Source organism: Paramisgurnus dabryanus, chromosome 8, assembly GCF_030506205.2.
Source record: "Paramisgurnus dabryanus chromosome 8, PD_genome_1.1, whole genome shotgun sequence".
Classification (NCBI taxonomy): domain Eukaryota; kingdom Metazoa; phylum Chordata; class Actinopteri; order Cypriniformes; family Cobitidae; genus Paramisgurnus; species Paramisgurnus dabryanus.
Window position 1 is genome coordinate 17369551 of NC_133344.1, and position 27779 is coordinate 17397329.

The window sequence follows — 27779 nt, forward strand, 5'->3', positions numbered from 1 at the left end:
ATGCAACCGAGTCCACTCTTGACATGGCAAATGATGATGCCAAAGCCTCTTAGCTCCCATCCTTTTACTGGAGTGGGTGTGATCTTAAAATAGTGTCTGTAATGAGGGACCCTCAACAGCACTGCAAACCAAGTGCGGATCCAGATGGATAGGAAGTGTGTGTGTGGCATGATGCCCTTTAAAACAACCGAAGGGAGTCAAGGAAACGATTGGCCATGTTTGACTGAGGCCTGATGTCTTGTGAAGGTGATAACAGTTGATATTTTTCTGAATGAGGTAAGATTAAGGTGTTAAATGTCTTTGGCTTTGATACAATATTGTGGACAATGGGTTTTATAATATTTCTGCCAGAGAAACACAATGAGTCTGGGGTCAGGAAAGGAGTGGTTTTGTGGTACAAGAGATTCAAAACAGATTTGTTGTTATGGAAAGAGGATCTATGTGAATAAAGGCCTTATACACACTAAAAACTCCTGGGTCAAAAACAACCCATAATGGGTTATTTTTGACCCAACTCCTGGGTTAAAAAGGGACCAACTAATTTCTGGGTTATTTCAACCCAGAAAAATGGGTTATTCTTTTTGACCCAACTTCTGGGTTAAATACCTGACCCAACTTCTGGGTTAAAATAACCCAAAATTGTAGTTAATATAACCCAACTTCTGGGTCAAAAGAACAACCCCAATATCTGGGTGGGAAAAACCCAGAAATTAGTAGATCCTTTTTAACCAAAGGTCAAAGATAACCTAAATTGTGTAACTATGCCACTATGCCTTATTTCAGAAAAGAAAAATTCAGTCACTTACACACTTCAAGCAGTTTTAAATTTTTATTGGATTCAATTAAATTCTATATAAAAACGCACACTTGGACCTATTTATTTTAGGTCACACTGTAATAACATTAGAAAGGAAAAATAGAAAAATAAACAACTCTCAAACATTCTCTCTCAAACATTTGACAACATTCAATAATTGGATTGAACTTGAGGCTTTAAGTCTTCAAACATTGGTTATGTGCAGCTTAAGATCTCCCAGAGGGGAACGGCTGCGATTGCTGAAGGTATTCCACCAGTGACAGCCGGTGACTTCTTTATTCGAGGACGCTCGATGCAAAGTTCGTCACAACATGTATGTAGCTTGTCATGTGTGTGGTTTGTAATTTCAAAATATGTGTTATGCGCTTTTAGAGATCGTGTGTGCATCACGTGTCATGTCAAAATAAGTGCCTGCTGCAGACGCGTCTAAAGGGTTTATGATAAAAGAGATGCTCGCGTTTGCCAGATACTCGCATAATCTCATGCGTAATAAGAGTTTACTGTTAAGGAAGTGTCTGGCGTGTATTTTAGGAACATGAACGTCTCTTTTATCATAAACAGTTTTGACGCGTGTGCAGCAGGCACTTATTTTGACAAAACCCGTGATGCACACAGGATCTCTCGACACGCAGGACACATATTTTGGAAAAGGGAACCACACACGTGACAATCTGAACACTTATTTTGAATTAGCGCATCTTCGGATGAGCAGTTACGAGCCGCCACTGTATTCCACCATATTTGTTCCAACCTAAAACAGACAGAGACAGAAAGATATAAAGTGAATATTGTGTAGAACGTAAACTGTAAGCAAGATAATAGACTACCAGTTTGTGTTAGAATGCTGATACTAACTGTACAAGGAAGCCAAATGAGCTGTGGTGCTTAATTGGTGTCTTCATTTTGAGTGGGTCATGAATGTGTACAAGAAAATGTGGGTTGAGAACCACTGAGTAATAAAACCTAACATCTTTAACTTAACTTTCTAGTCAGATTGCTACCTTAGATGGGATCGCCCAAAACTGAAATACAACTGCAAGGAACCTTGAAGTTGTTTTTTTAAACCAGGATTCACCCTTTAGCTTCCACATGAAACATGTCCCTTGTATAGCCTTCTTTCACATGAACAGTATAGTTATAGAATTAAGAATATTCTCTCTCAGAGTAGTGCTGAGAAACTGGTCCATTGTACTTACAGACATTTGGTGTATGAACGCTGTCCAGGACTCTTCAGTTGAATGCCGGATAGTCTTCTTCTCAACCCTGTAGATGGCCTGTAAATGATGACAGAATTTTCATTTTTGTGTGAACTATCCCTTTAAGCCATATTAAAGAAAAAGTTTTTCAATATTTTACTATGTTCTTACCCAGGGTACCCCCAGGATTGTCAAACCTAAATTCAAGGCTTTTTAAGACCTTTTTAATACCACTTCAAATGAAATTTAATACCTGCATCGCATCCAGTCGGGTAGAATAAATCATTTTAAATAACGTAATATACCCCAAACGGCCTAACCCTTATCTTTACCCAACAATCAAAACCAACAATCAAATAGATTTAAATGTACACTTATTAAAATTTGAAAATCCCTAAATCAGGGATGGGCAACTGGAGGGCCAGGGGCCACATGCGGCCCTCCTCTTTATCTTGTGCAGCCTGCCACGTTTTAATATGACCATTATGTCGGATAAGGTAATTTATGTTAAAACAATAGCCTTGTTTGATCCATGAAATAAGCCAAACAATAACACCAATTTTAAGGTATTAATTTTTTTGCTGTTTAATATAGTTAAGATAATAACAACATCTAATAACACTCATCACTAATGCTCTGAACCAGAACAATACTGACAAACAAAATTAACCATATTATGGCAAATGAAACAAAACCCCCTCAAACAAAACAACAAATTAAAATGTAATTCTATTTTGACCCTAAAAAGACAAGAGATCTGTTCACTGCACCAAACAAAAAACTGGACACAAGCTCATATATAGATATATTTATGTTAATCTTAATACAGGACCATACGAAAGTTTTCTAATGCTAACTTAGTGTGACAATGTAAATATGTAGCCTATAGTATGTATTGCAAGTTGACATCTAATTAAACAGTAAACAAAATATATAATACCTTTCAAATTTGCGTTATTGTTGCAGCTTATTATTGCATGGATCACACAAGACTATTGTTTAACATATAAATGACCTTCTCCGACATAATGATCATATTAAAACGTGTCTTCTCTACCTAAATTTACTAGAGACAGATTGTGGAACAGAAGATTGTGTGTGTCACTGATTAAATCAAACAACCGATCACAGGTGAGAGGACACCCGTCATTGTCCTGCCCTCACAGTCCCAAAGTCAACTTGAACGTACAAGTGCGTGTTGTGCAGCTCCGAGCGCATAGAGAAAATCGAGCGAGCGCTCATCCCAGCCTTTACTTTATCATCCCAGCTTTTTTACTTAACTTTTTACTTTGCTCGCGTGACTGTGTTTGTGCGCTTTGAACAGAGGTGCGCTCCCGGGAGGACGTTTTTCTGCGCGCGAATAGTGTTCTGTGAACACGCGAGAATGCTTTCCCGCGCGTGGATAGTGTTCTGCGCGCTTGCTAAGATGCTTTTCCAAACATGGATAGTGTTCTCCGCTCGTATCTGTCGCTCGCGCATGGTTTTTGTGCACGCGAGTTTTGTGTCTGAATTAACAGCATATAAATCTATTGATCATTTGAAAAATTAAGACCTTCGTGAAAAATTCAAGACTTTGAGGTGAAATTCAATACCTTTTAAGGCCTTAATATGGGAAAATGAAATTCAATACTTTTTCAAGACTTTTAAGACTCCGCGGGTACCCTGTTACCTTAACTTAGATGAAATTATGCATCCCTGTCTTTTTTCTATGCATGCAGTTAATCTTTGTACAGCGCGTTATTAATGCATTTAGTCTAGCCCCATTCATTCCTTAGGATCCAAACAGGGGTGAATTTAGAAGCCACCAAGCACTTCCATGTGTTCTCTATTTAAAGACTGTTACATGAGTAGTTACTAGTTACACGAGTAAATATTGTGGCACTAAATAATTTTTTAAGCTGATAAAAATGAGAACTATATTGTATGGCAGAAGCGCACTTATTTTGCAGCACTTCGACCTCTGGTGCAGTAACATCATCACTCATCACACTGATTTTGAAAAAGATGGGAGAGTTCACAGGAGTGATGTTACTGCACCAGAGGTCAAAGTGCTGCAAACTAAGTGCGCTTCCGCCATACAACATAGTTCTCATTTTTTAATCCGCTAAAAATATCGTCCCTCTTATTTTGTGCCATTACTCGTGTAACTACTCATGTAATAGTCTTTAAATAGGGAAAACATGGAAGTGTTTTGTTGCTTCTAAATTCATCCCTGTTTGGATCCTAAGGAATGAATGGGGCTAGACTAAATGCTCACACATTCACGACATGGTGTACACAATGTACTGCACGCATTGAAAAAGACAGGGATGTATTATTTCGTCTAAGTTGATGTAAAAACATAGTAAAATATTGAAAAACGGTGTAGTTTTCCTTTAAAGAATTTTTTTTAGCTATAGAGAGATGATATGAGGGCAATAAGAGTAAAAAGCTCACCTTAAAAATGTCTCTGTCAGCTCAAACAGCCGCCACTCAGTTAACTTATCAGTGACAAAGCTGTCCATTTAAAAAGACCTGGAGAAAACATATAGAGGTTAGCAACAATTTGAAGACTTGACCTGCTTCTTTAAATCTCACTACTTCAGCCAGTAGAGCACTGTATAATATTATAAGCATGGTGCAGCTGGTAAACATAACTCAAAGCAACGCAACGGTTGGTTTTGCCGGTTGTTGATGAGTAACAGCTGAGTGATGCTCACAACACGCTTAAGCAGCCACATCACAGGATAATAAGTGAACAGTGTCCCTGTGTCAAGTGAGCTAAAGTCCTTACCAGTGCCCGAGCCTGTGTACATGATAAACTGATTCACGACCTCGGGAGCTAGGGAACGAAGAGACACAGGGTACAGTATGTGTGTGTACCGGCGGCGCCATTTTGCGTCTGTCTGCGGCGCCGAGCGCCATGTACATAGTTTTAAATGTACACTTATTTGTCTCAAATTCGTCGTTAATGTATATACAGACTTCACAATGTGCTGTAATTTACATAAAATTTTACATTCATTTACAGAAATCAGCTACTTTCATGAAAATTTGTTGATATTGGATTTTCAGGTGATATTCTAAATTCATTCAGTTTACGGACGCTCTGAGGTAAAGTGTTCGGACTGCAGACTCAGCAACGATTGTATTTAATTATACAGTACAATCATAACATAGTGCTGATATATCTTAATTCCATAATGTCCTCAAACATAACAATATTGCTGGACATAAACTGTGAAAGATACCTCGAGTGGTCTTATATACGGCGCGGCGCTTCTCGTCCGGTGTTCCCCGTCCGGTGTTCCCCCTTAACCCCCGACCCCCTTAACGTTGGACGAAGTCATAGCTGCCCTGTACTTATCGTATTTTACCGGTATTATAACAATGAGATAAGCAACGGGGACATGGACACAGAAAGTTTACGTTACACTGACACTTAAAATACTTGCTTACCTTGAATGCACAACGAAGAAGCCCAGGCCAAAACGGATCGAGCGCGCCGCGAACTCCGGTGGCAGTTATTTCAATCGACTGTTGTGAGAAAATTCCAGAACAGCGGGGGGCGGGGCGTTAACCCAGAACATGGGTTAATCTTTGAAAAATAACCCAGAAACCCAAACAACCCAGGAATTGGGTCAAAATATTAGCCCTATAACCCAGAAAATGGTTACTCTCTGAAAAAATAACCCATAATTTTAACCCAACACAAATAACCCAGAATATGGGTTGATGAAATAACCCAGGAGTTTTTAGAGTGTAGTTCATAATCTTTTTGAAAAGGGCGTTTGTTTTTTATAGGCAAAAGGTAACCTAAATGTGTGACCACCATGCGTGAATGATGTTTTTATGTGTGCTTGCTAGGGTTTTCTGGGTAATTTCTATGTTGTTGTTTTCTGGCCAAAATTAAAGGGGGCCATTTCCCCATCTTGGGGAGTCTATGGGATTTTGTAGCAACCTTTTTTCTGTTTTCTACGTGATGTAAAGAACAGGGGTGCAAAATGATTAATCGCAACTAATCGTTTGCAGAATAAAAGTTACACATATAATATTTATGTATTTACACACACATGCATGGAATAATTTAAAGAACAAAGGATTTAAATATTAAGTATTTATAATTATACATACCGTATTTTCCGGACTATAAGTCGCTCCGGAGTATAAGTCGCATCTGGCAAAAATGCATTTTAAAGAGGAAAAAACATAAATCACACTGGACTATATGGGCCATTCTACCGAATTCGTGCAAATTGCTGTCCCGGAACCAAAAAACTAATTTAAAAAGCATTAACGTAGGAAAATTTTTGATAATAAAAAAATATAAGCAAATAGCAATCAAAACCCAAAGTAATATTTGAGGTAGCTGCAGGCTTTATATATAAAATATCATCATTTATATAGTGGTTTCAATTGAGAGGTGGTTGTCCCAAACCCCAAGGTCTGAATTTCACCATAGAAAAAAAAATATGAAATAATTTTTTAATAATTTTTTATAATTTTTTAAAGAAGTATCATTTTGAATACTTTTGTTAATTAAAACCAAAAATATATTTATTGGATATTTTCAGTAAAAATCATGAATAATCATGTAAAAAAACACTGTCCCGCATTTTCACGTCACTACCGAAACATTGCATAGTTCGGTCAATAATATAATACTGCTTTAAGCCACTCCCCTCAATTTTGAACCAGAAACTTTGTCTGTGCCTCACTCCCTCCTGGTGGCATGGTGATTAGATCAGTCCCATGGTTTTGAAGTAAATGTGATCAAAAGTTTGGAAATCAGTGTGTGACATTTATCAATGTCACTACCGATCACACATTTTTAATGATTAATTGATTTTTTAAATTTTTTTCTACTGGTCATTTAGGTTTTACTCATGTTTCAATGTCGAGAACTGTGCTGGCTAACTATGTACTAATTAGCTTCTTAGCAGTAGGATCAAAGTTAGCTTAAATTGTCACTACCGAAACAGTCACAACCGAAACATTTGTTGACTTTTCGGTTGTGACGTGATTGTTTCGGTAGTGACAAAATGACACTTGTTTCTTTATTTTAATAAATAAATAGAAACTTTCAAGTGCACATATATTCTTTTTCAGTACAAATAATTTGTCAGTCATATTTCTGTTATGTTGTATGCGATTTGACTAGGACTACAAACTAGGCCAGATTAATTTAATTAATTCATAGTAGCTTGACTCATTATTGAGATAAATGAAGGCTAAATGATTCTACCTCTGGTCTCATGGAAAACTTTCTGCGCTAATTTAGCGGGACTTTGACTGATTGCTTCATATAATTTATATAACAGATAGCACATGGTATCATAGTAAATTGACATGTCATTGTTAAGTGTAGACAGGGCAGGCTCACACTAATAATGTAAATGTAAATATCTTTGGTTAATTTGTAGAGATAGCTACAGAGAGAGAGGAATTGCCAATATGCATAGACGGAAAGATGAAAGTAGAGCGGACAGACTGAGAAAATACAGACAAAGATCGAGGGAGTACCCAGAAAGGTACCAACAGGGCTCCAGACTGCCACCAACCAAAATTTGAGAGTGTGCCACTGAATTTTACATCCATTCGCACATGTGCGACTAGTAAATGTGACTTTTTTTCTGATGTGACAGTGAATTTGAAACAGCACATTGTACTTTCTGCATCTATCATCAAAGTATGTATTAGTAATACAGTGGAATTTTGTAGAAATGTGATTATTTGGTTAGCATGTTGATTTACGGTGTGTGCCCCTAATTTTTTTGGTTGCGCCCCTAAAATTTTCAGTTGGGGGCCACTTTGCTCCTAGTAAAAAAAGTTAGTCTGGAGCCCTGACCAAGAATACTTAAAAAAGCAAAGAGAACGAAATCAAAAACGCAGGGAAGAAAGGATGCTGAAAAGTATCAAACAATTATCTGACAGGGAGCAAAGAAATGTCAGAAAAGAATGGAGGAAAAGACAGGACAAACACAGGAAGATGGTTAAAAGACAGTTCTGTGTGTATAGTTCTTTTTAGAGATTGACCCATATGGATTTTTTTTGTGCCAATGCCGATACCGATTTTTGTTTCATTAGCCTTAGCCGATACAGGCTGCCTATTTTCTTGAGCCGATACTTGGAGCCGATACTGCTTTTGCTCACTCAGTTTACATTATAAATGTCTCAATTTAAAAAAGTAACATTTATTGAACTTAAAAAAAAAAAACTATATTAAAAAAAGGTGATGGTTCTATGGAACCATGAACTGCACTCTCCACAATGATGAGGAACTATCAGCAAAGGATATTGATTTCTAGCACTTTATTACTACAAATATATATAAATAAAAACATTATATAGAAATAAAAACCCGCTTTGTCCAGTTATGATCAGCTGTTAGGCCGAGCTTTCAATGTTGTCACGGAAAGGTTGTTTGTTTTTAGTCACATGACCTGCAATCGCTTGTGGCTTCCAGCACTCTGTCTGTAAATAATGCCAGTGATAATGTCGGTGAACACAGCAGCCACATATTGGCCAATATACACATAAACACATAAAATATACACGATACACATAAAACTCGCAAAAATCGGCTATCTTGCATCCCTTTAAGGTCTGAACTATCCGTCATCAGCGTAATGTCAGTGCAAAGTGCTTTTATGTGGTGTTGCTTTAGATATTTTTTGTGCTGTATGTTTTGACTGCATAATGCCAATCATTTTTGACTAACTAATTACTTTTTTTTAAACAAAATATGGACAATCCAATATGGATGTCACTACCGAAACATTACTGTCACGACCTAAACAAATAATGTTCTAGAAAAATAAAATAGGTTTTGTTGTCAGAAAAGATGACATAATTTTATTTAGTTAGATAAAAATTTAAACTAATGAATCCTTGAATTTCAAATCTGTATCAGTGCATGTATGGCAATTACAGAGAAATAATGCTTTCAAAATGCATTTCATTTGATAAACCACTCTTATAGTTTTGTTAAAATTATATTTCTAATTGATATAACAATGTAACTGTCTTTAAAAAAATGTAAAAAATATATTTAGAAGGTTAATGTAAAGAAAATCAGAATAGGCTATTAAAAACCTAATTTTTATATCAAATGTTGTTGTGTTTCGGTAGTGACACATTTTGGGAGAGAGAAAACATTTCGAAACTGTATAAAAACACGCTAGGAAACTAAAGTGTCCAATCAGTAGATTAGTGTTCCTTAGATGTTCTACTATGTTTATGACTACAAAGCTTGCAGGAAAAAACACACTTTTTTCAAGAAGTTTTGAAGTGTCAATTTGCACCAATTCGGTAGAATGGCCCATATATCGCATTTATTTAGAAAATGATTTCAGAAAATCCAAGCCGAAGAACAGACATTTAATCTAGAAAGGCAAGTTATTCAACTAAACAATACCAGGCTGAATAGATGTCCTTATATGTTAAAGGAACAGTATGTAAGAAATGTATATCAATTAATCATAAAATGGCCTTGATATGTCACTAGACATTAAGAAATCATTTTCATTTCAAATACTTATATCACTGACAACAGTGGTCCAGCCAGAATATTGTCATTTAAAAATGGAGTTCCAGCCCTCAACTGATGTTTATGTTGTCATGTTGTGTATTGGACACCAGTTGTGTGATTGCAGTACCAGTTTTAGCCACAAGTTTTGTGATTGCAGTGCCAGTTTTGGCCACAATCCTACATACTGTTCCTTTAAAGTAACAAACGACAAGCCAAATCAATTTCAAAAAGGTCCAGAAGTCATTAAAAATCACTGAATCCATTGAATTACATAAATACAGGAACAGCATAAAGCGGACTCTAGCGGCTGTAGACGGTAATGATTTCTCTTGGTTCATATGAGATAAATTTGACGTAACCTGACTTCAAGTTCCAGGACCTGCCAAAATATGGAAAAAGTGTGACCTCACCACTAGATGCTGCAAAAATTTACACACGGCACCTTTAAATATATACTTGCATCTGTGTGTATTTATATATAAATAATTTTTTACACTGTACATATATGATGTAAACAATTTTTTTTATTTTGTATGCGATTAAACGTGATTAATCGCTTTGCAGCTCTATTAAGAACATTATGTGAAAATATAAACTTGATATCTTTAATATTATTAATATTTAAAAGTGATGTCAAAGATTAAAATCAAACTTTAATGCTCCAAATCTCATCACAATTGTTTTAATGGGCGTGCCACATTGAAAACCTGGAAGTAAACTCCCACTGCTATGATTGGATAGCTTTCAACTCGTCATTACATGTAGGGAAATTGTTTTGAAAACTTCAGATGTGTATGGTGAAGTAGCAACAAATCTTCAAACCCGACGTGCCTAAATTACCGTAAACAACACTGTAAGCACGCATCAGAATCGAAATTGTGGCAGTTAAGTCCTTATCACTAACTTTTATATTTCTAATGTGCTTGTGAGGTTGCTCTTACATACACGTAACCTTACATACCCTAGTTACATAAAAAAGCTTTGTTTGCGGAGTGTTGGTGTCTTGCCTAAATTACCGTAAACAACACATTAAGTGGGCATCAGAATCTAAATTGCGGCTTTAAATCATGCACGGATGTTACACACAATCAGGACATATCCAGCAATGGAAGCAATACTGACACATAGTACTAAAATATGTGTTCTTCCACAACCAGGCACTTCACAAACTTTGGCAATCTTTAACTGCATGCCACTTCCCTGTACATGAACCTGTGGGCGGGGCTACAAAAGTTGTCGTTCCCATAGAGACAGAGCGCAGCGCGTCATAACCTGAAAACCACGCCCACCGGGGGGGAAACAATCCAACCATCTCCATTGACTTTGTATAGCGAGAGGCCGCCTCCTTGTCATTTCTGGCTTATAACAAAAAACAGAATAATGCCTAAAAGCTGCTGTGTGACAAGATGTACAGCTAACAAGCCAAAGAATCCAGAAATAAGTTTTTATAAGCTGTCGACCTCAAAAAACAAGCGTTTAAAGACACAAAAGTGGAAAACAGGCAACTTTTCATAGTACTCCTATTAGTGGAACTGCGTCCACTAGGGGGAAATGTAGTCGGCGATCCACTCTTTTCTCCTTAAAGGCTGGGTTTTACGGCTCGACAGCTTATAAAAACTTATTTCTGGGTTCTTTGGCTTGTTAGCTGTACATATTGTCACACAGCAGCTTTTAGGCATTATTCTGTTTTTTGTTATAAGCCCGAAATGACAAGGAGGCGGCCTCTCGCAATACAAAGTCAATGGAGACTGTTGGTTCCCCCCCCCCCGGTGGGCGTGGTTTTGAAATTTGCATAACTGCGTTCTGTCTCTCTTCTTCTTTGGAGGTGGTGTTTAAAATCACGAGTGACGACTCTGTCATAGATTGGTACCATTCGAAAACAGTTCATATTTCAGTAATTTTCAACGTTTTAATTATGATGACCTCTTATTTAACAAGAGCTCAAGTTAAAATTGATTTCTTGATTCACTGCTCCTTTAAAAAAATCTATTGTGTAAGATGCTTTTTAATATAACCTCCTGATTTGATCTTCTTCCTTCAGGCCCATTTTCCTAAATTACATATCTCTTTCAATTTCATAATTTTGGCCAGTACATCATACATACCTTCTGTCACAGTTTGAGGTTGCCCACATAAGATCAGCCGACATGCTGCTGGGTGATTCTCACGAAATCCAGACTTAAAAGGTTTCCAGCATCAGATTTTTTTAAAAAGCCATTTTTTGCCATATAAGATTAGGTCTGAACTTACTTTAACTATTATTTTTAGAGGATTTAAAAAATATTTCCTATAGAATTTTTTAATTTTTTAGATTATCACTATAAAACAATATCATTTCCGCAACATGATATTAAATTAAATATATGCATTTACAAACTCATGTTTCTGTAATGAGAACTAAAAAGTTGTCTAGATACAACAAAACAAAAATTTGAACTTTTATCTGGAGAGAAAAAATAAGAACTGCTTACCTGGTAGCCATCTTGAGTGTCACAGTCAATTATGTCCCTTCCAACTATTTTTTTTATGTTAGTTCCTTAAGGGGTTAAACAATGATTGAAAAATTATTATTGTCTCTACATTTACAAATGATCACCAAATACCACATGTTTCTTTACTGTAAATGTTTATAGTATAACATGCACTGAAGCTTTTAATTTTTTTTTTTTTAGATTTTTTTTAATTATAAATATTTCCATGTCAAAGAACCCAAATCCAGTCATGGACATGTTGCCGTAATGAAAATTTTCCCCTAAAATGTGGAAAAAACAACTAAATTGGTTTGTATGATGTCATTTAAAATCATGTGCAAAATAGTACATGAAGAGATGTTTGTAACTGTATGCTTCTTATTTTGATACTCTTATTTTGCATTTACTTTTTTATCAAAATGTTTCATGACTCGTCTAATTTCGCGAGAATCACCCAAATGTGTTTTTCGTCTGAAAGTTTCCGCTTTAGGGCAACTTTGTGATTCAACCAAAGAGATTTTTTTGCATTACAAAATACATCCATCAGACCAAACATAGATCAGCAAATCACTGAGGCATTATGACATTTCTGTTCTTAACCAAATACAGACGATCAGGTTGCCCTTTGCAATGGAAAAGCCTTGGTACACATCATAAACCACAAGTTATAGATTTCGGTCCTTTGGTGGTTATTTGTTTTTTTTTAAAAGTATAATTGGAACCTTTGAAACCTTTATTTTATTTCTTTGCAAACCCATGTCGGCTTTACTACTGGTCTCATTGATTTGCCGACCAGACCGTGAGATTATTGACTGAACTTTGTCATGTGAAATGCTTGAAAGTAGAGTGGATTTGCTTTGAAATGTCCTCTCATTGATCCGTGACTTCGGTTCCCAACTTGCAACATCTGAGTGGCAGTTATATAATTGCTACACACACTGAAAAAATTATTTATTGAATTTAATCAATTTTTTAAGGTAAGTGGTTGCAATCAATTTATTTAAGCTACATTTGACCCTCAAACGCTCCTCGTTTTCTGTTTACACTTCTGGCCCTTGGGGTCTATATGACCCCAAAATTGAAAGCATAATTGTAAGATAAATAAAAGCTGTGTTTTGAGAGATTTGAAGTAGTTTTGTACCTGTTTACCACTAAAATCCTCAACTACACAATTTGCTTTCCTGAAAAATATCAATTTTTTATGAAAATTCACATAAATTATTATCTAAATTTGATTTAAATTGTTTTTAGATATTAATATAGGTGTGGGGTGTTGAATTCAGGCATCGGTTTTTAGAAAAAAAAAAAAGAGAATTACAGTGTAGGAATTAAATTATTTAGACTGGCAGATTCCCATAGAGACCCATTCATTTTCCTGGATATGGACAACTGCTCAAATCATTACTTTTGTGATACATTTTGTAAATTTATGTTTATATAAACATTAGAAAGGATATTAAAAATAAATATTATGTCAAATAGTAATTTTTTTATAGTTTTTGATGCATTTTGAAATGTCTGTTTTTACAAAATGCCATAGAAATTTGACTGAGTGTAAGTGTGTGTGTCTGTGTGTGTGTGTGTGCACGCATGTGTGTGCGCGCACGTGTGTGTGTGTGTGTGTGTGTGTGTGTGTGTGTGTGAGAGAGAGAGGGAGAGGGAGAGAGAGAGCCAAGCATGTGTGCTTGAGAGAATGTGTATTAGAGGCAGAGGGAGAGAGCATGTGAGTGTGTCTGTGTTTGTGTGTGTGAGAGAGAGAGTGTATGTTTGTGCATTAGGTTACACCCCTTTGTATCCTTTTTCTACATTTGTGACTGATTGTATTTGCCAAATTTTATAAAAATGCTCTCTGTGGTAGTCATGCGTGTGTGCGTTTGTCTGCGTGTGTTTGTATGTGTTTGTGTGTGCCTGTGTGGGTTTGTATGTGTGTGTGTGGGTTTGTGTGTGTGTGTGTGTGTGTGTGGGTTTGTGTGTGTGCGCGCATGTGTGTGTGTGTGTGTGTGTGTGAGAGAGAGAGAGTGTGTGAGAGAGTGTGCATGAGAAGGAGCGAGAAAGAGCGTGTGTGTGTGTGTGTGTGTGTGTGTGTGTGTGTGTGTGTGTGTGTGTGTGTGTGTGTGTGTGTGCGTGCATGCGTGTGTGAGCGTGTTTGTGAGTGTACATGTGTGTGCATTATGTCACACCCCTTTATGTGTTATTTTCTGCATTTGTGACTGATTTTATTTGCCAAATTCCACACAAATGCTCTCTGTGGCAGTCATACCTGTGTGTGTTTGTGTGTGTGTGTATTTGTGTGTGTTTGTGTGAGCATGTGTTTTTTGCATTGCATTTGTGCACAAGTACCAGGCCTTCATTTCTGTGTCAAAATTTTCAGATTTATGCTGGATTTATTGATATTTATTTTTTGACAAATGGAAAAAAAGTACATTTTTTTGCATTTCCCATTCACTTTCAATTGGGGTCATATTGACCCCAAGGGACAGATTGATAAAAAAATTTTTTACATACCTTTAGAACAACCGAATCAAGCCCAGTTTTTTTGTGCATGTAAAGATAGATTATTTAGGAAAAGTCACAAAGTTTTACATCTCTGAGATGAAGGGAACCTTTTTTGTTAACCAATGAAATGTCGTTTGGGGTCATATTGACCCCAAGGACCGATTGAGGGTTAAACAAAAAAGATTAGTAAAGTAAAATAAAATATACAACTTTGTTTAAATTTAGCTTAAATAAATTGATTGCAACCACTTACCTTAAAAAATTGATTAAATTCAATGAATAATTTTTTTCAGTGCACATCTACGCCATATTGTATGGATGCAACTGCATTACTATATTTTACATTAATTTAATCCTGTTAGATACCCACTTGAAAATAAATCAGATGTGCATTTCCAGGTGCATGCAAAACAACAAAAAGTATAGTATAGTATAGATTAAGATTTAAATCTTGCATTAAAGCCTATTTTTTAAATTCATGACACTGTGCAGGTGCACAAGAATCTTTTCATAACCGAATAGTGGATGCAGTGTGATGCTGGCTATAGATGATATGCCAAAATAAAGCTCAGTATGCAAATTTTAAAGTGGTCTGTTTTTCAGCAATGGTTGAGTGATTGTACATTATCCTGCTTACACAGCAGCAGCAGTAAATGAATAAAAAGGACATAAAATATTGATTCAAGTTTAAGTTGTTTGATTTTATGAGAAGTAAAAGACTGCAGTGTGCCGTGTGAAAGGCGTATACATATACCTTCCTGCAGTGTTGTTTATAGGTTACAAACATATCTGATAGCAGCGATTGACTAACCAGAATAATGATTTTTAGATGCATTTTAGTTGCTGAACAATTGTAAATCAGTAAATTGCGATGTCTGATGACTGTAAAAATAATCTCTGAATGGTGTCTACTGTATGTTAAGAGGTTTGGGCTTGACTTCTTTAAGGAGTTAAGAGTTATATCAGCACACTTGTTTTTCAAGCACTGTAATAGACAACACAAACCTGAAAGCTAATGTTCAGTTTGAAGTGCACCGTTTATATCGCGAGCAATCCTTTCAGAAACACATCAGAGGTGGCAGCGTGCTTTTAAAAGTGCCATCCGCTCTGCGTTTCAATAAAGCCAGAGCTGCAGTCTGCATTGATAGAGACATATGAGTTGAAACACATGCTGTTTGTGTAGGATGAGAAATGATGTACAGCTCTGTGTTGACTGCAAAGTATGATGATGTGCTAGATGTCTGTGTAACTGATGTTTGCCACTGTCGGGAGGTTTGTGACGCTCTTTCCCTCTTTTTTTTGTGGTCAAAGTGTAGGAAACACTTTTTTTGGTGTATTGATTATAGCAAAACACTAACTATGGTTTTAGAAAACCTTGTAGTAAAACCTTGGATCATTTTCATGAGGGTCAATGGTACTGCTGTTCGAGCTGCAGGGAAGTCACAATTTATGATTTTAGAAGGGCAGGATGGAATTAATGAGAGCGACTAATTTTTACAGCATTTTCAACAAAAGGCTTTTTTTATGTTATCAGCAATTCCCATGTATACTCTTTCCTTTTCATTGCTGTGAGATAAAGAGGCAATTACACTGACAGAAATGTTTATTAGATGTAAAATGTAAAATGGAATGTAGCCCAAATTAGATATTTTTTATTAATACTAAAAAATTACATTTTAAAGAGGGAAGCATTTGTAAAGAAGCCAGACATTTTTTATATCCGACCCAACTATGAGTTAAAACAACCCAGCATTTTGGGGTGGACTTAACCCAGCATTTTAGGGGTGGACTTAACCCAGCATTTTAGGGGTGGACTTAACCCAGCATTTTAGGGGTGGACCGAACCCAGCATTTTAGGGGTGGACCGAACCCAGCATTTTAGGGGTGGACCGAACCCAGCATTTTAGGGGTGGACCGAACCCAGCATTTTAGGGGTGGACCGAACCCAGCATTTTAGGGGTGGACCGAACCCAGCATTTTAGGGGTGGACCGAACCCAGCATTTTAGGGGTGGACCGAACCCAGCATTTTAGGGGTGGACCGAACCCAGCATTTTAGGGGTGGACCGAACCCAGCATTTTAGGGGTGGACCGAACCCAGCATTTTAGGGGTGGACCGAACCCAGCATTTTAGGGGTGGACCGAACCCAGCATTTTAGGGGTGGACCGAACCCAGCATTTTGGGGTGGACCGAACCCAGCATTTTGGGGTGGACCGAACCCAGCATTTTGGGGTGGACCGAACCCAGCATTTTGGGGTGGCCCGAACCCAGCATTTTGGGGTGGCCCGAACCCAGCATTTTGGGGTGGCCCGAACCCAGCATTTTGGGGTGGCCCGAACCCAGCATTTTGGGGTGGCCCGAACCCAGCATTTTGGGGTGGCCCGAACCCAGCATTTTGGGGTGGCCCGAACCCAGCATAGGTTAATTTACTTCCCAACAGGTTGAGTTTATCCCTTTTTGTTATTTTCAACCCAGCATTTTTTAGAGTGTACCTATAGGTGGGAAAAGACCAAGCAGAACCAAATGGTTTGGTTTAAGGTACAATTTAAATGGTGTCCAAAACCACTCCCTATCTCCTATATACACTCTAAAAGAAATGCTGGGTTATTTTCAACCCAGCGTTGGGTCAAAAATGGACGAGCCCAGCTGTTAAATTAAGCCAGAAAATGTTTATATTTTACCCAACAATGGTTTCAAACAACCCAATATAGGTTGAATTACAACTCAACAGGCTGGTTTCATCCCTTTTTGACCCATTTTTTTAGGGTGTAGTGCATTATATTTGGCATCCACTACTTTTTACCCACAATGCACTCTGACTTTAACTCTTTCCCCGCTATTGATGATTTAACTCATCAATTAAGAGAAACCGCTTACCTGCCAATGACAGGTTTTTCTGGCAATCCGTATTTCCGCTATTATTCACCAGGTGAATACCCAACTTATAAAACCCGGAAGTATTCCCGTTGGGCAAACAGTTTAAACTCTATGTTTTGATGATCGCTCTGATTTTTATCTCTATCAAAAGTCCTTCACAAAAATGCAATTAGCTTTTTGATCAAAATTTGGTATTTTTGAAGAAACCTTTGAGAGGTGATATGCTAGGTTGTTTCGACCCAAATGCTGGGTGGGTTGTTTCCACCCAAAAGTCTAAAGTCAGATCTACTTGAATGGGGAAAGCCAGATATCTCTTAAATCATGTGCTAAAATCACAATTACAAACAATTAAACCTGACATCAGCTGTTCCACAACTTTTGTTTCTTAAGCTCAAATTACGATGTTGTATCAACTAATGCCATATGCACAGGTTAGCAAGCATCACATAGCCCCTCCCCCAGAGAATCCTCAGGCTTTATTGATTGATGATTGGTTCTTTCATGTAAAGGGTGGGACTTCTGTTGCCAAATTGAGCGATGTCCCCTATTCACTACCACCCAGTGGTAGTAGAGCTCAATCTTGTTATATCCAACATCTTTCACTTTATAATTCTTTTTATGCATACTTTTGAACCTTACAATCATTTACACACCGTCTATTAAGTGCACAAATGTTGAAGTTTGGTTAAAGCAATTTTTTGTTGTTTTTATACATCTTGATTTATATTCTAACTAGGGCCGGGACTTTAACGCGTTAATTAAGATTAATTAATTACACAAAAAATAACGCGTTAAACATTTTAACGCATTTTAATCGCACTTATTAACGGAGTCATTCGTAAATGCTGCAGACCCTGTTTTAGTTCGAGAACTCCGGAGTTGTGCTGCAGTTTAAATAAAAGTAGACGGAACCTAAACGAACAGCTGATTTTAACGGGACAACGCATCAGTTTCAAAGTAAAAATTATTTATTCTGGTAAATGGAGGTTTGCAACGGAGGTTTTGCCCAATAAACATCTACCAACAAACTACAGATTATTTTAACATGTATCCTAATGTCTGTTATATGTTAATGTTTGAGTATTGCTGGGTTTAAATATTGTTGTAATGTTGTTTTGTTTCAATTTAATTAGCTTATTGCGAGTTTAATTTAAGTTTTGTTTGCTACTTTAAAATGAATTTCGTTTCAAATAATTTGTCTACTAATTATAAACAATGTTTTGTTGTTAGGTTTTGTGAATATAAATTAAAAAGAACATTAAAAGCAACACCGTGCATCTCATTGATGCATATGCTACCGAATGCCAAAACATGCAATGAGTAGCCTATATCACTTAAAAATCAGCTTGGCAGTCCCCAGAAATTACATTTACACGCGCATTTAGAGCATATAGCAGCACGTTTGATTTGCGGTGTGCTTAAGACTTTCAAAAATCAACTTCATATTAATTTTAATAGGCTACTTTGACGGAGGACACGCACAGAGAATAGCGACGGCAGGTAAAGGAAAAAAGTTAAATGGTGTTTTTCTGACGAATAGAGTCAGTTTGTAAGAACATTTTTAAATGGACTATAAGATCATCAATATGAACTCTGAACAATGAACTATTATAAACATAACAGCAAGAAAACCTGAAGAGGATCTTGCAACATTAAAGAAACAAGCATTTATGTAGGCTAAAGCTATATATCACCTCTTATTTTTTAATTTTGTTAAGTTTCAATGGTAAGACTAAAAGCGCGTACATTACGCAGCGCTTTTCACATCTGAATCCCACTTAAGAAAACTATAAACGATGTGCAACTTAAAAATGTGCATAATATATTTTTTATATTTTAATTTTAATATAGGCTATATAGTATATTATGTTTTGTTGTTTTTATACGTGAGGTGGGGGATCCGCGCAAATAGGTACCGGAACACAGACAGTCAAAACAACACATTAGTGTTGATTCTGGGACAACAAACTGCGTCATCCTGGAATCCACCCATCTCTGTGTTATTATTGAAACAACACATTTTGTGTTACTTTTAACACAACATGTTTTATACTTGAACACAAAATCAACACAAAATGACACATAATGTCTTAAAATTACACATAATGTGTTAAAAGCTTACCGCACAATGTGTATAAAATTAACACATCATTTCTAAGAGTGTATACTAAAAATCCATGTAAAAAAATTACTTCTTAATGTTCTCAGGTCAAATATTTATATGTGATTAAAATGCGATTAATTTAGATTAATTAATTACAAAGCCTCTAATTAATTAGATTAATTTTTTTAATCGAGTCCCGGCCCTAATTCTAACACTAGATGAGCTTTAGTTAACAATCATTGATTCGATCTTGCGAAAGGACATTTGTTCCATTATTGATGTTGTTACATTAGCGAAGCAGCCAATCAGAGTGCCGTGTTTTTTTTTCAGAAATGGACTGGGAAGCAAAGCATTAGGAGCAAAGGAACACAATGTTCAGGTCTCATTTAATGTCTGGCTCGCTCTCTCTTCCTTTGGCTAAGTGGTGAAGATGCTCGGCGGGGTTTAATAGAGAGCAGCATGGACGAGGCTGCCAGCCGGCTGGAGAGAGACCATGTTCACAGTGTGTATGAGAGGATCGCACCGTACTTCAATGACAGCCGCTACAAGGCTTGGCCCAAGGTCAAACAATTTCTGCTGGAGCAGGAGCCTGGTAGCGTTGTGGCTGACGTAGGTAAGACTTTACAAGTTCCTTGGTGTTGGCAATGTGCAGGATCAGTGTGTTTTTGGTTATCACATACAATCTTTTCCTAGCTACTAAAAATAAATCCGTTAAATCTAATTTTCTTTTGTTGCTTTGAATAACAGTTTTGGTTAATGGAACTTTGGTTAATGGAAAGTCAAAAATACTCCTATAGACTGGACAGTTTAAGCTTGACAGTTGCCTGACAATATATATTTTTTGTAATATTGCAGGATGCGGTAATGGCAAATACCTGCACATCAATGAAAGCATCTTTAAGTTGGGCTGTGATGTGTGTCGGCCATTGGTGGACTGTGCTTGGAGTCAGGGCCACGAGGTACAACTTTGCGATGGACTGCGTTTACCTTACAGAGATGGATGTTTCGATGCAGTGCTCTCTATTGCAGGTAATATTGCAATTAAACTTTCATTGTTTTGTTACTTTAAAGGGTATATGTAATGTATGCGTCTAATATCATAGCTTAAAATGACTGACAAATTGATTACGATAAAGGATTAATATTCATTGAGCAATATTTCATTTGACACTGTTCTCCAAGATTAACATTGTAATTCAATGATTAAGCCGTTTAATTATAATCTGCTGCTAGCGCAGCCATTAATCTGAAATGAAGCTGTTATGTCTGTGTATTAAAGATCCATGAGGCGAAGGAAACAAGAGGTGTTACTAGGTTACAGGAGATTAGAAGTTCTTGGAAGAGGTCTGGGAGTGTTTAATGTCAGCCAGTACAGCTGGGTCACCTGGCAACTCATCGTGAATCCCCAGCGAGATGATGAATGTGGCCATTGATGATATCAGAGTTTCATAATGGTTTAATTCGTGTATATAAACATGGAGCAAATGCTGATTTGAACTTTGCCTTGTTGGTTGATTTTGGATTTAGAAGAAAAGTACAGATTTGATGTTTTTTATTATAATCAATAAGATTAAAAGGTATCTTGGTCTAAGTTACTTCTCCTGAGAAAAAGACCCAGAAATCTCACAAATGAGACCCTGGACCACAAAACCGGTCATAAGTCGTTCGGGTATATATATGAAAAGTTTGGTTTCAAAACACAATAAATCCATTTTCACTAATTTCAGTAAAAAAAATTCTATACCAAGAAAAAGACAAGGTGAAAACCACTATTTTCTGTTACAAACTTTCACATAGCATCTTTAGGTTATAATAACATTAAAAATTCAAATCCATAATTTGATATTCAAAGATTTCAAGATTTATATTTTCCCCGCAAAATGCAATAAATCAAAAAAGTTTTTTTAAATGTTATAAATCTATTGAATCAATATATACAGTCTTGTTCAAAATAATAGCAGTACAATTCTATAACCAGAATAATCAAGGTTTTTAGTATATTTTTTATTGCTACGTGGCAAACAAGTTACCAGTAGGTTCAGTAGATTCTCAGAAAACAAATGAGACCCAGCATTCATGATATGCACGCTCTTAAGGCTGTGCAATTGGGCAATTAGTTGAAAGGGGTGTGTTCAAAAAAATAGCAGTGTCTACCTTTGACTGTACAAACTCAAAACTATTTTGTACAAACATTTTTTTTTCTGGGATTTAGCAATCCTGTGAATCACTAAACTAATATTTAGTTGTATGACCACAGTTTTTTAAAACTGCTTGACATCTGTGTGGCATGGAGTCAACCAACTTGTGGCACCTCTCAGCTGTTATTCCACTCCATGATTCTTTAACAACATTCCACAATTCATTCACATTTCTTGGTTTTGCTTCAGAAACAGCATTTTTGATATCACCCCACAAGTTCTCAATTGGATTAAGGTCTGGAGATTGGGCTGGCCACTCCATAACATTAATTTTGTTGGTTTGGAACCAAGACTTTGCCCGTTTACTAGTGTGTTTTGGGTCATTGTCTTGTTGAAACAACCATTTCAAGGGCATGTCCTCTTCAGCATAGGGCAACATGACCTCTTCACGTATTTTAACATACGCAAACTGATCCATGATCCCTGGTATGCGATAAATAGGCCCAACACCATAGTAGGAGAAACATGCCCATATCATGCTCCATGCTTCACTGTCTTCACTGTGTACTGTGGCTTGAATTCAGAGTTTGGGGGTCGTCTCACAAACTGCCTGTGGCCCTTGGACCCAAAAAGAACAATTTTACTCTCATCAGTCCACAAAATGTTCCTCCATTTCTCTTTAGGCCAGTTGATGTGTTCTTTGGCAAATTGTAACATCTTCTGCACATGCCTTTTTTTAACAGAGAGACTTTGCGGGGGATTCTTGAAAATAGATTAGCTTCACACAGACGTCTTCTAACTGTCACAGTACTTACAGGTAACTCCAGAATGTCTTTGATCATCCTGGAGGTGATCATTGGCTGAGCCTTTGCCATTCTGGTTATTCTTCTATCCATTTTGATGGTTGTCTTCCGTTTTCTTCCACGTCTCTCTGGTTTTGCTCCCCATTTTAAGGCATTGGAGATCATTTTAGCTGAACAGCCTATAATTTTTTGCATCTCTTTATAGGTTTTCCCCTCTCCAATCAACTTTTTAATCAAAGTACGCTGTTCTTCTGAACAATGTCTTGAACGACCCATTTTCCTCAGCTTTCAAATGCATGTTCAACAAGTGTTGGCTTCATCCTTAAATAGGGGCCACCTGATTCACACCTGTTTCTTCACAAAATTGATGACCTCAGTTATTGAATGCCACACTGCTATTTTTTTGAACACACCCCTTTCAACTAATTCAACTAATTGCCCAATTGCACAGCCTTAAGAGCGTGCATATCATGAATGCTGGGTCTCATTTGTTTTCTGAGAATCTACTGAACCTACTGGTAACTTGTTTGCCACGTAGCAATAAAAAAATATACTAAAAACCTTGATTATTCTGGTTAGTCACATTGTACTGCTATTATTTTGAACAAGACTGTAAATGTGCATTCATCTTTGTCATGTTATATTAATTTAGTTGACTAGTGGTATACACTGATTAATAAAATAAACATTAATGGCATTAATCAAAACTTACTTTGTCATATGAAGAACACTGGCATTGCTGGTTTCATCCTCGGGACGTCGTCGCTGAACTTTTTTGACAGCGATCAGCTGTAAAATGTTTTGGTCCTGCTTGATTTTCATTGACTTTGAGTAAAATAATGGAAAGTTTTTCATAAGATCCCCTGGGGTCAATGTGTTAGCATGACAGAAGCTGGATGTTGTCGTGTGTGGACAAGCCGTCGCCCAGGTGGCTTACGTTTCTTCCCCGCCACAGAAAACCACCACAGATTTATCAAAGCCATCAAAAGTATTATTTTGTTTGTTGATCACAAAGTACAAAGTAGATGAGGAAAACTAGGAGTCCGTGTGGATTCAAGTGCCGCCATTGTTGTTTACAGTGCGTGAAATGGTGCATTGTGATTTGTTGAGCGGATTTATTGCATTCTGCAGAGAAGGAGGACTGGCGTTTATCGCATTTTGGGATAAAAGGTAACAGAATAACACGGCGGATATCAGATTTTGTGTAAAATTAAAAAAGTAACTTGTTAATACTGACCTGGTCCAATACTGATTTTGGTGGTAATTATTATTATTTTTAAAATGGCATTTATCGCGTTTTGAAACTAAACTCATCATTTGTAACAATAGCCAATAGTCCAAAAAAAGTATTTATTTTTATACCAAAAATCTTTCGGATATTAAGTAAAGATCATGTTCCATGAAGATACTACCTTCCTACCATAAATATATCAATAATGTATTTTTCATTATGTATTGCTAATGATTTCATTTGGACATCTTTAAAGGCGATTTTCTCCAACATTTTGATTTTTTAGATATTCAAATAGTTGTATCTTGACCAAATATTGTCTTATCCTAACAAACCATACATCAATAAAAAGATTATTCATTCTGCTTTCAGATGGTCTATACATCTCAATTTTGAAAAATTTACCCGTATGACTGGTTTTCTGGTCTAGGATCCAAAAGTCACAAACCAAGCTTAGATTTGCCAATCCTCCAATCAAAAGTCCATGTTATTGAACATTTTTATATGAACTTTATTATTTCTCATCAAATTTACAAAAAAACTCCCGATTTTTTTACCTATATATCTACAGGCTTATACTTTTAATTTACAATTGTGTTATTTTTTCTTTTTTGATGCCCCTTTGATTTTATCAATAAAAATGCTATAAAAGAGCAATAAAATTGTCCTCTAGAATGGGAAAACTGGCAAAAAATCCTAAAATTAAAAATATGTATTGCACTCTAAAAAGAGCTGGGTTATTTTCAAACCCATCATTGGGTCAAATTGGGATGCTGGGTTGTTTTAACCCATTGTTGGGTCAAATATAAACACTTTCTGGGTTAATTACAACCCAGCCGCTGCACTCATTCTTTTCTAACCCAAGGCTGGGTGTATTTATTTGGTAACACTTTACAGAAAGGTTGTATTTGTTAACTTTAGTAAATGCATTAGCTGACATGACATAACAAGCAATATAGTTTTTTATTGTTTATTAATCTTTGTTAATGCCAATACAGTTATTCATGGTGCATTAACTAATGTTAACAGATACAACTTTTGATTTTAAGAATGTATTAGTAAATGTTGAAAAATGCTGAAGTATTGTTTATTGTTGGTTCATGTTAGCTAATGCATTAACTAATGTTAACAAATACAACCTTATTGTAAAGTGTTACCATTTATTTAAATTATTAAACTATTCAAATTTGTTTTCATATACAGCAGTAGCCAAAAGTGATGCAACCTTTAATTCGCATATTTTATTAAAGATGCATTAAAATTTTGTATGCATGTGGCATTAGTGTGTTTGGAGAAAAGGTTTATAAAGACATAACCAAGGACAGCGACTACAAAATGTTACCACAAAAGAAAACAACAAATATTAATAACATATAAATCTGTAGTCAGATGTTTTTTTTTCCTTGAGCTTTTTTTATACATTTTTGAATATACAAATAAAACCCAGAGTCCCTAATACACCGTGGTTTGCCTTTTTGCCAAACTATTCAGTCCAATAAATACCTTAAAGGTGGGGTGCATGATTTTTGAAAGCCAATGTTGATATTTGAGATCACCTAAATGAACACACCCCTACCCCAATAGAATCTGGACCTTCTTTTGATAAACCCACCCCACACATACGCAACCCAGGCAATGATGTTGGTTCGTAGACACGCCCCTTACTGCTGATTTGCTACAAGTGTGTTTTGGTACTCAGCTCGACTCCCTTTTCCAAAGTGTTTTTCATGCCCCCCGCTTTTAAGTTTAGTGTTTTGTCCATTTTCCACTGCTGTATTTGTACTCAAGTTTGTTCCAAGCCAGCGTAATGTTTCTTTAAACGTCTAAACTGTATATCTATGACCTCTATAATTCCACTTTCTCTCAATTGTTTAGTCATTCACCACATGTCCACCAAAGAACGACGTATCCGAGCAATACAGGAGATGGCGCACCCTGCGAGTAGGAGGGCGAATCATGATATACGTTTGGGCGATGGAGCAGAAGAGGCGCAAGTTTGAAAAACAGGACATCTTCGTTCCGTGGAACCCCAATCCTCCTCTATCTCCCGCCCTCAGGGGACCGGGGCAGACCCGGCATCGAGCCAACGGCACCCAAAGCGTCAGCGACGACACTTCCAGTGACAAGCACAGAAAAGTGAAAAGCACATCATCCGTGTTGGACGATGGCGAGCTCACCATGCCAAGACAGCAGAAACAACAGAGGCTTTGGTTCTTCTCCAGATCTCTGGATTCGGTGCTGGACTTCGGCAGCCTGTCCGTATCCCGATCCACTTCCGGCACTTTTCAAACCCCCACCGACGAAACCTCGGAGAGCAAAAGCCTGCGTGCCAGCGGCAGAGGTCTCATCAGGCAGGTTTCTAACCTCTTTTCATCTTCTTCCAGAACCAGTTTTGAAGAAGATGTCTTTGCCTCGGACCCTCATGAACAAGTCCATAAAATTGACAACGGCAGTGCTGGGAATGGAAATGAGACTCTTCCTGTGGAGCTTGTTCATGATTGTTCCTCTGTTCCGCTTCCCGATTTGGTATCCTACCAAAAAGACTGCAGCAATGAAGAACACGAAGTAGATAATATAGCAAACAGACAACATCTCTTGCAGAGGCAAGTAAGCACGGCGTCTCTTAAGGAAACCGAAGGGATGAAAGAATGGAACGACGAACAGCTCAAGGACTCTTGTTTGCGGTACTACCATGTATTTAGGGAAGGAGAACTGACGCAGTTGATCGAAAACCATGTTGATGATCTCCATGTTCTCCAAACCTACTTGGACCATGCCAACTGGTGTGTGGTGGCTGAGAAAATCCAAGTCTGGAAGGTTTAAATCTTATTTTAACATTTTACGATTGGTTTTTAAGCCTTTTTAAGGTATTTTTAAGTATTTGGATGAGAATTAAGATGATAGCTTTTCAGTATCAATGGCAATAACAAGCAAATGTATTGATGCTCTGACTAGACAAGTGATGGACGCAATTGTATTTATTTTAAACCCATCAACACTAATGCTAGACACGGTTGTACTATAAAAAACGGTTTTGCTTAATTTTGTTTGTTTTTAAAAGCATCCCGCAGTTTGACTTTTACAAAATAACAAATGATGACCTTAACTTGCACTAAATTGAATGGTGTATTACTGTTAACCAACTTAAGCAATGCCTGCCTGAAACAGATAGCACATTATTCTGAACCAAACAATGTGAGCACATAACTAGTTTACTTCAGGAGTTTATCTGTAGAGTCGTTGTTGTCTTGTGTTGTTAGTAATACCATAAAGCTGAGCTTATGTGTTGTGTGGTCAAGTGCTTGTGGGATGTTAATCGATTGCACATGAATTTATGTTTTTAAAACTTGAACATTTAAATGTTTTAATGCTGGTATTGTTGCAAATTGTGTATGTATGTATTGGTGTTACTCAACCGTGTCAATGTCGCAATGCTGGTCTTATTCCTTCGAACTTGAACCATATTTTTTTTAATATGTGGATGTGCATTTTGACTGTTAAATAAAATAAAAACACTATATTTAGTTTTTATCTGACCAACTGGGACTGGGTTTTTACTTCTCTGGGGTTTACTTCTCTGTGGGGCGGTTTCCCGGACAGAGATTAGACTAGTCCTAGACTAAAATAAGAGCTTTCCAAACTGAAAACAACTTGCACTGACATATCTTAAAATATATTAGTGGCTTATGTTTTGCCTTAAAATGCACAAAAGTAATGATTTTAGTAAGGCATGTTTGTTAAAACGAGTTATATTTCCTAATTAAAGGGATAGTTCGGCCAAAAACTATATTAAACCCATGATTTACTCACCCCCAAGCTGTCCGAGTTGCATATGTCCATCGTTTTTCAGACAAACACATTTTCGGATATTTTAGAAAATGTTTTAGATCTTTCAGTTGATTAAATGTAATGTTACGGGGTCCACCCATAGTCCACGACCTTCAAGTCCAAAAAAAGTGCGTCCATCCTTCACAAATTAAATCCAAACGGCTCCAGGATGATAAACAAAGGTCTTCTGAGGGTAATCCGCGCGGTGTTGTTGTAGAAATATCCACATTTAAAACTTTATTAATGAAAATAAATACCTTCCGGTAGCGCCGCCATCTTAGACTCCTCTGTATTCAGGAGAGAGTATTA

General features: G+C 36.8%; 1 protein-coding gene and 1 long non-coding RNA gene across 2 annotated transcripts; one reads left to right on the forward strand and one right to left on the reverse strand.

Annotated features, from left to right (window-relative positions):
• Window positions 1-27456, forward strand: trmt9b (tRNA methyltransferase 9B). Its single transcript, XM_065280779.2, is given in 5 exon segments — window positions 1-276; window positions 19893-20083; window positions 20326-20499; window positions 25518-25569; window positions 25571-27456. Coding segments are annotated over 5 exon segments (1317 nt in total). The 5' UTR covers window positions 1-271; the 3' UTR covers window positions 26466-27456.
• Window positions 817-5728, reverse strand: LOC135770380 (uncharacterized). The gene is made up of 4 exons (XR_010542614.2): window positions 5452-5728; window positions 4450-4527; window positions 2014-2091; window positions 817-1568 (listed from the first exon to the last, which is right to left on the reverse strand). It is a non-coding gene; the product is annotated as an uncharacterized lncRNA (long non-coding RNA).
• Window positions 27457-27779: the final 323 nt, after the last annotated feature.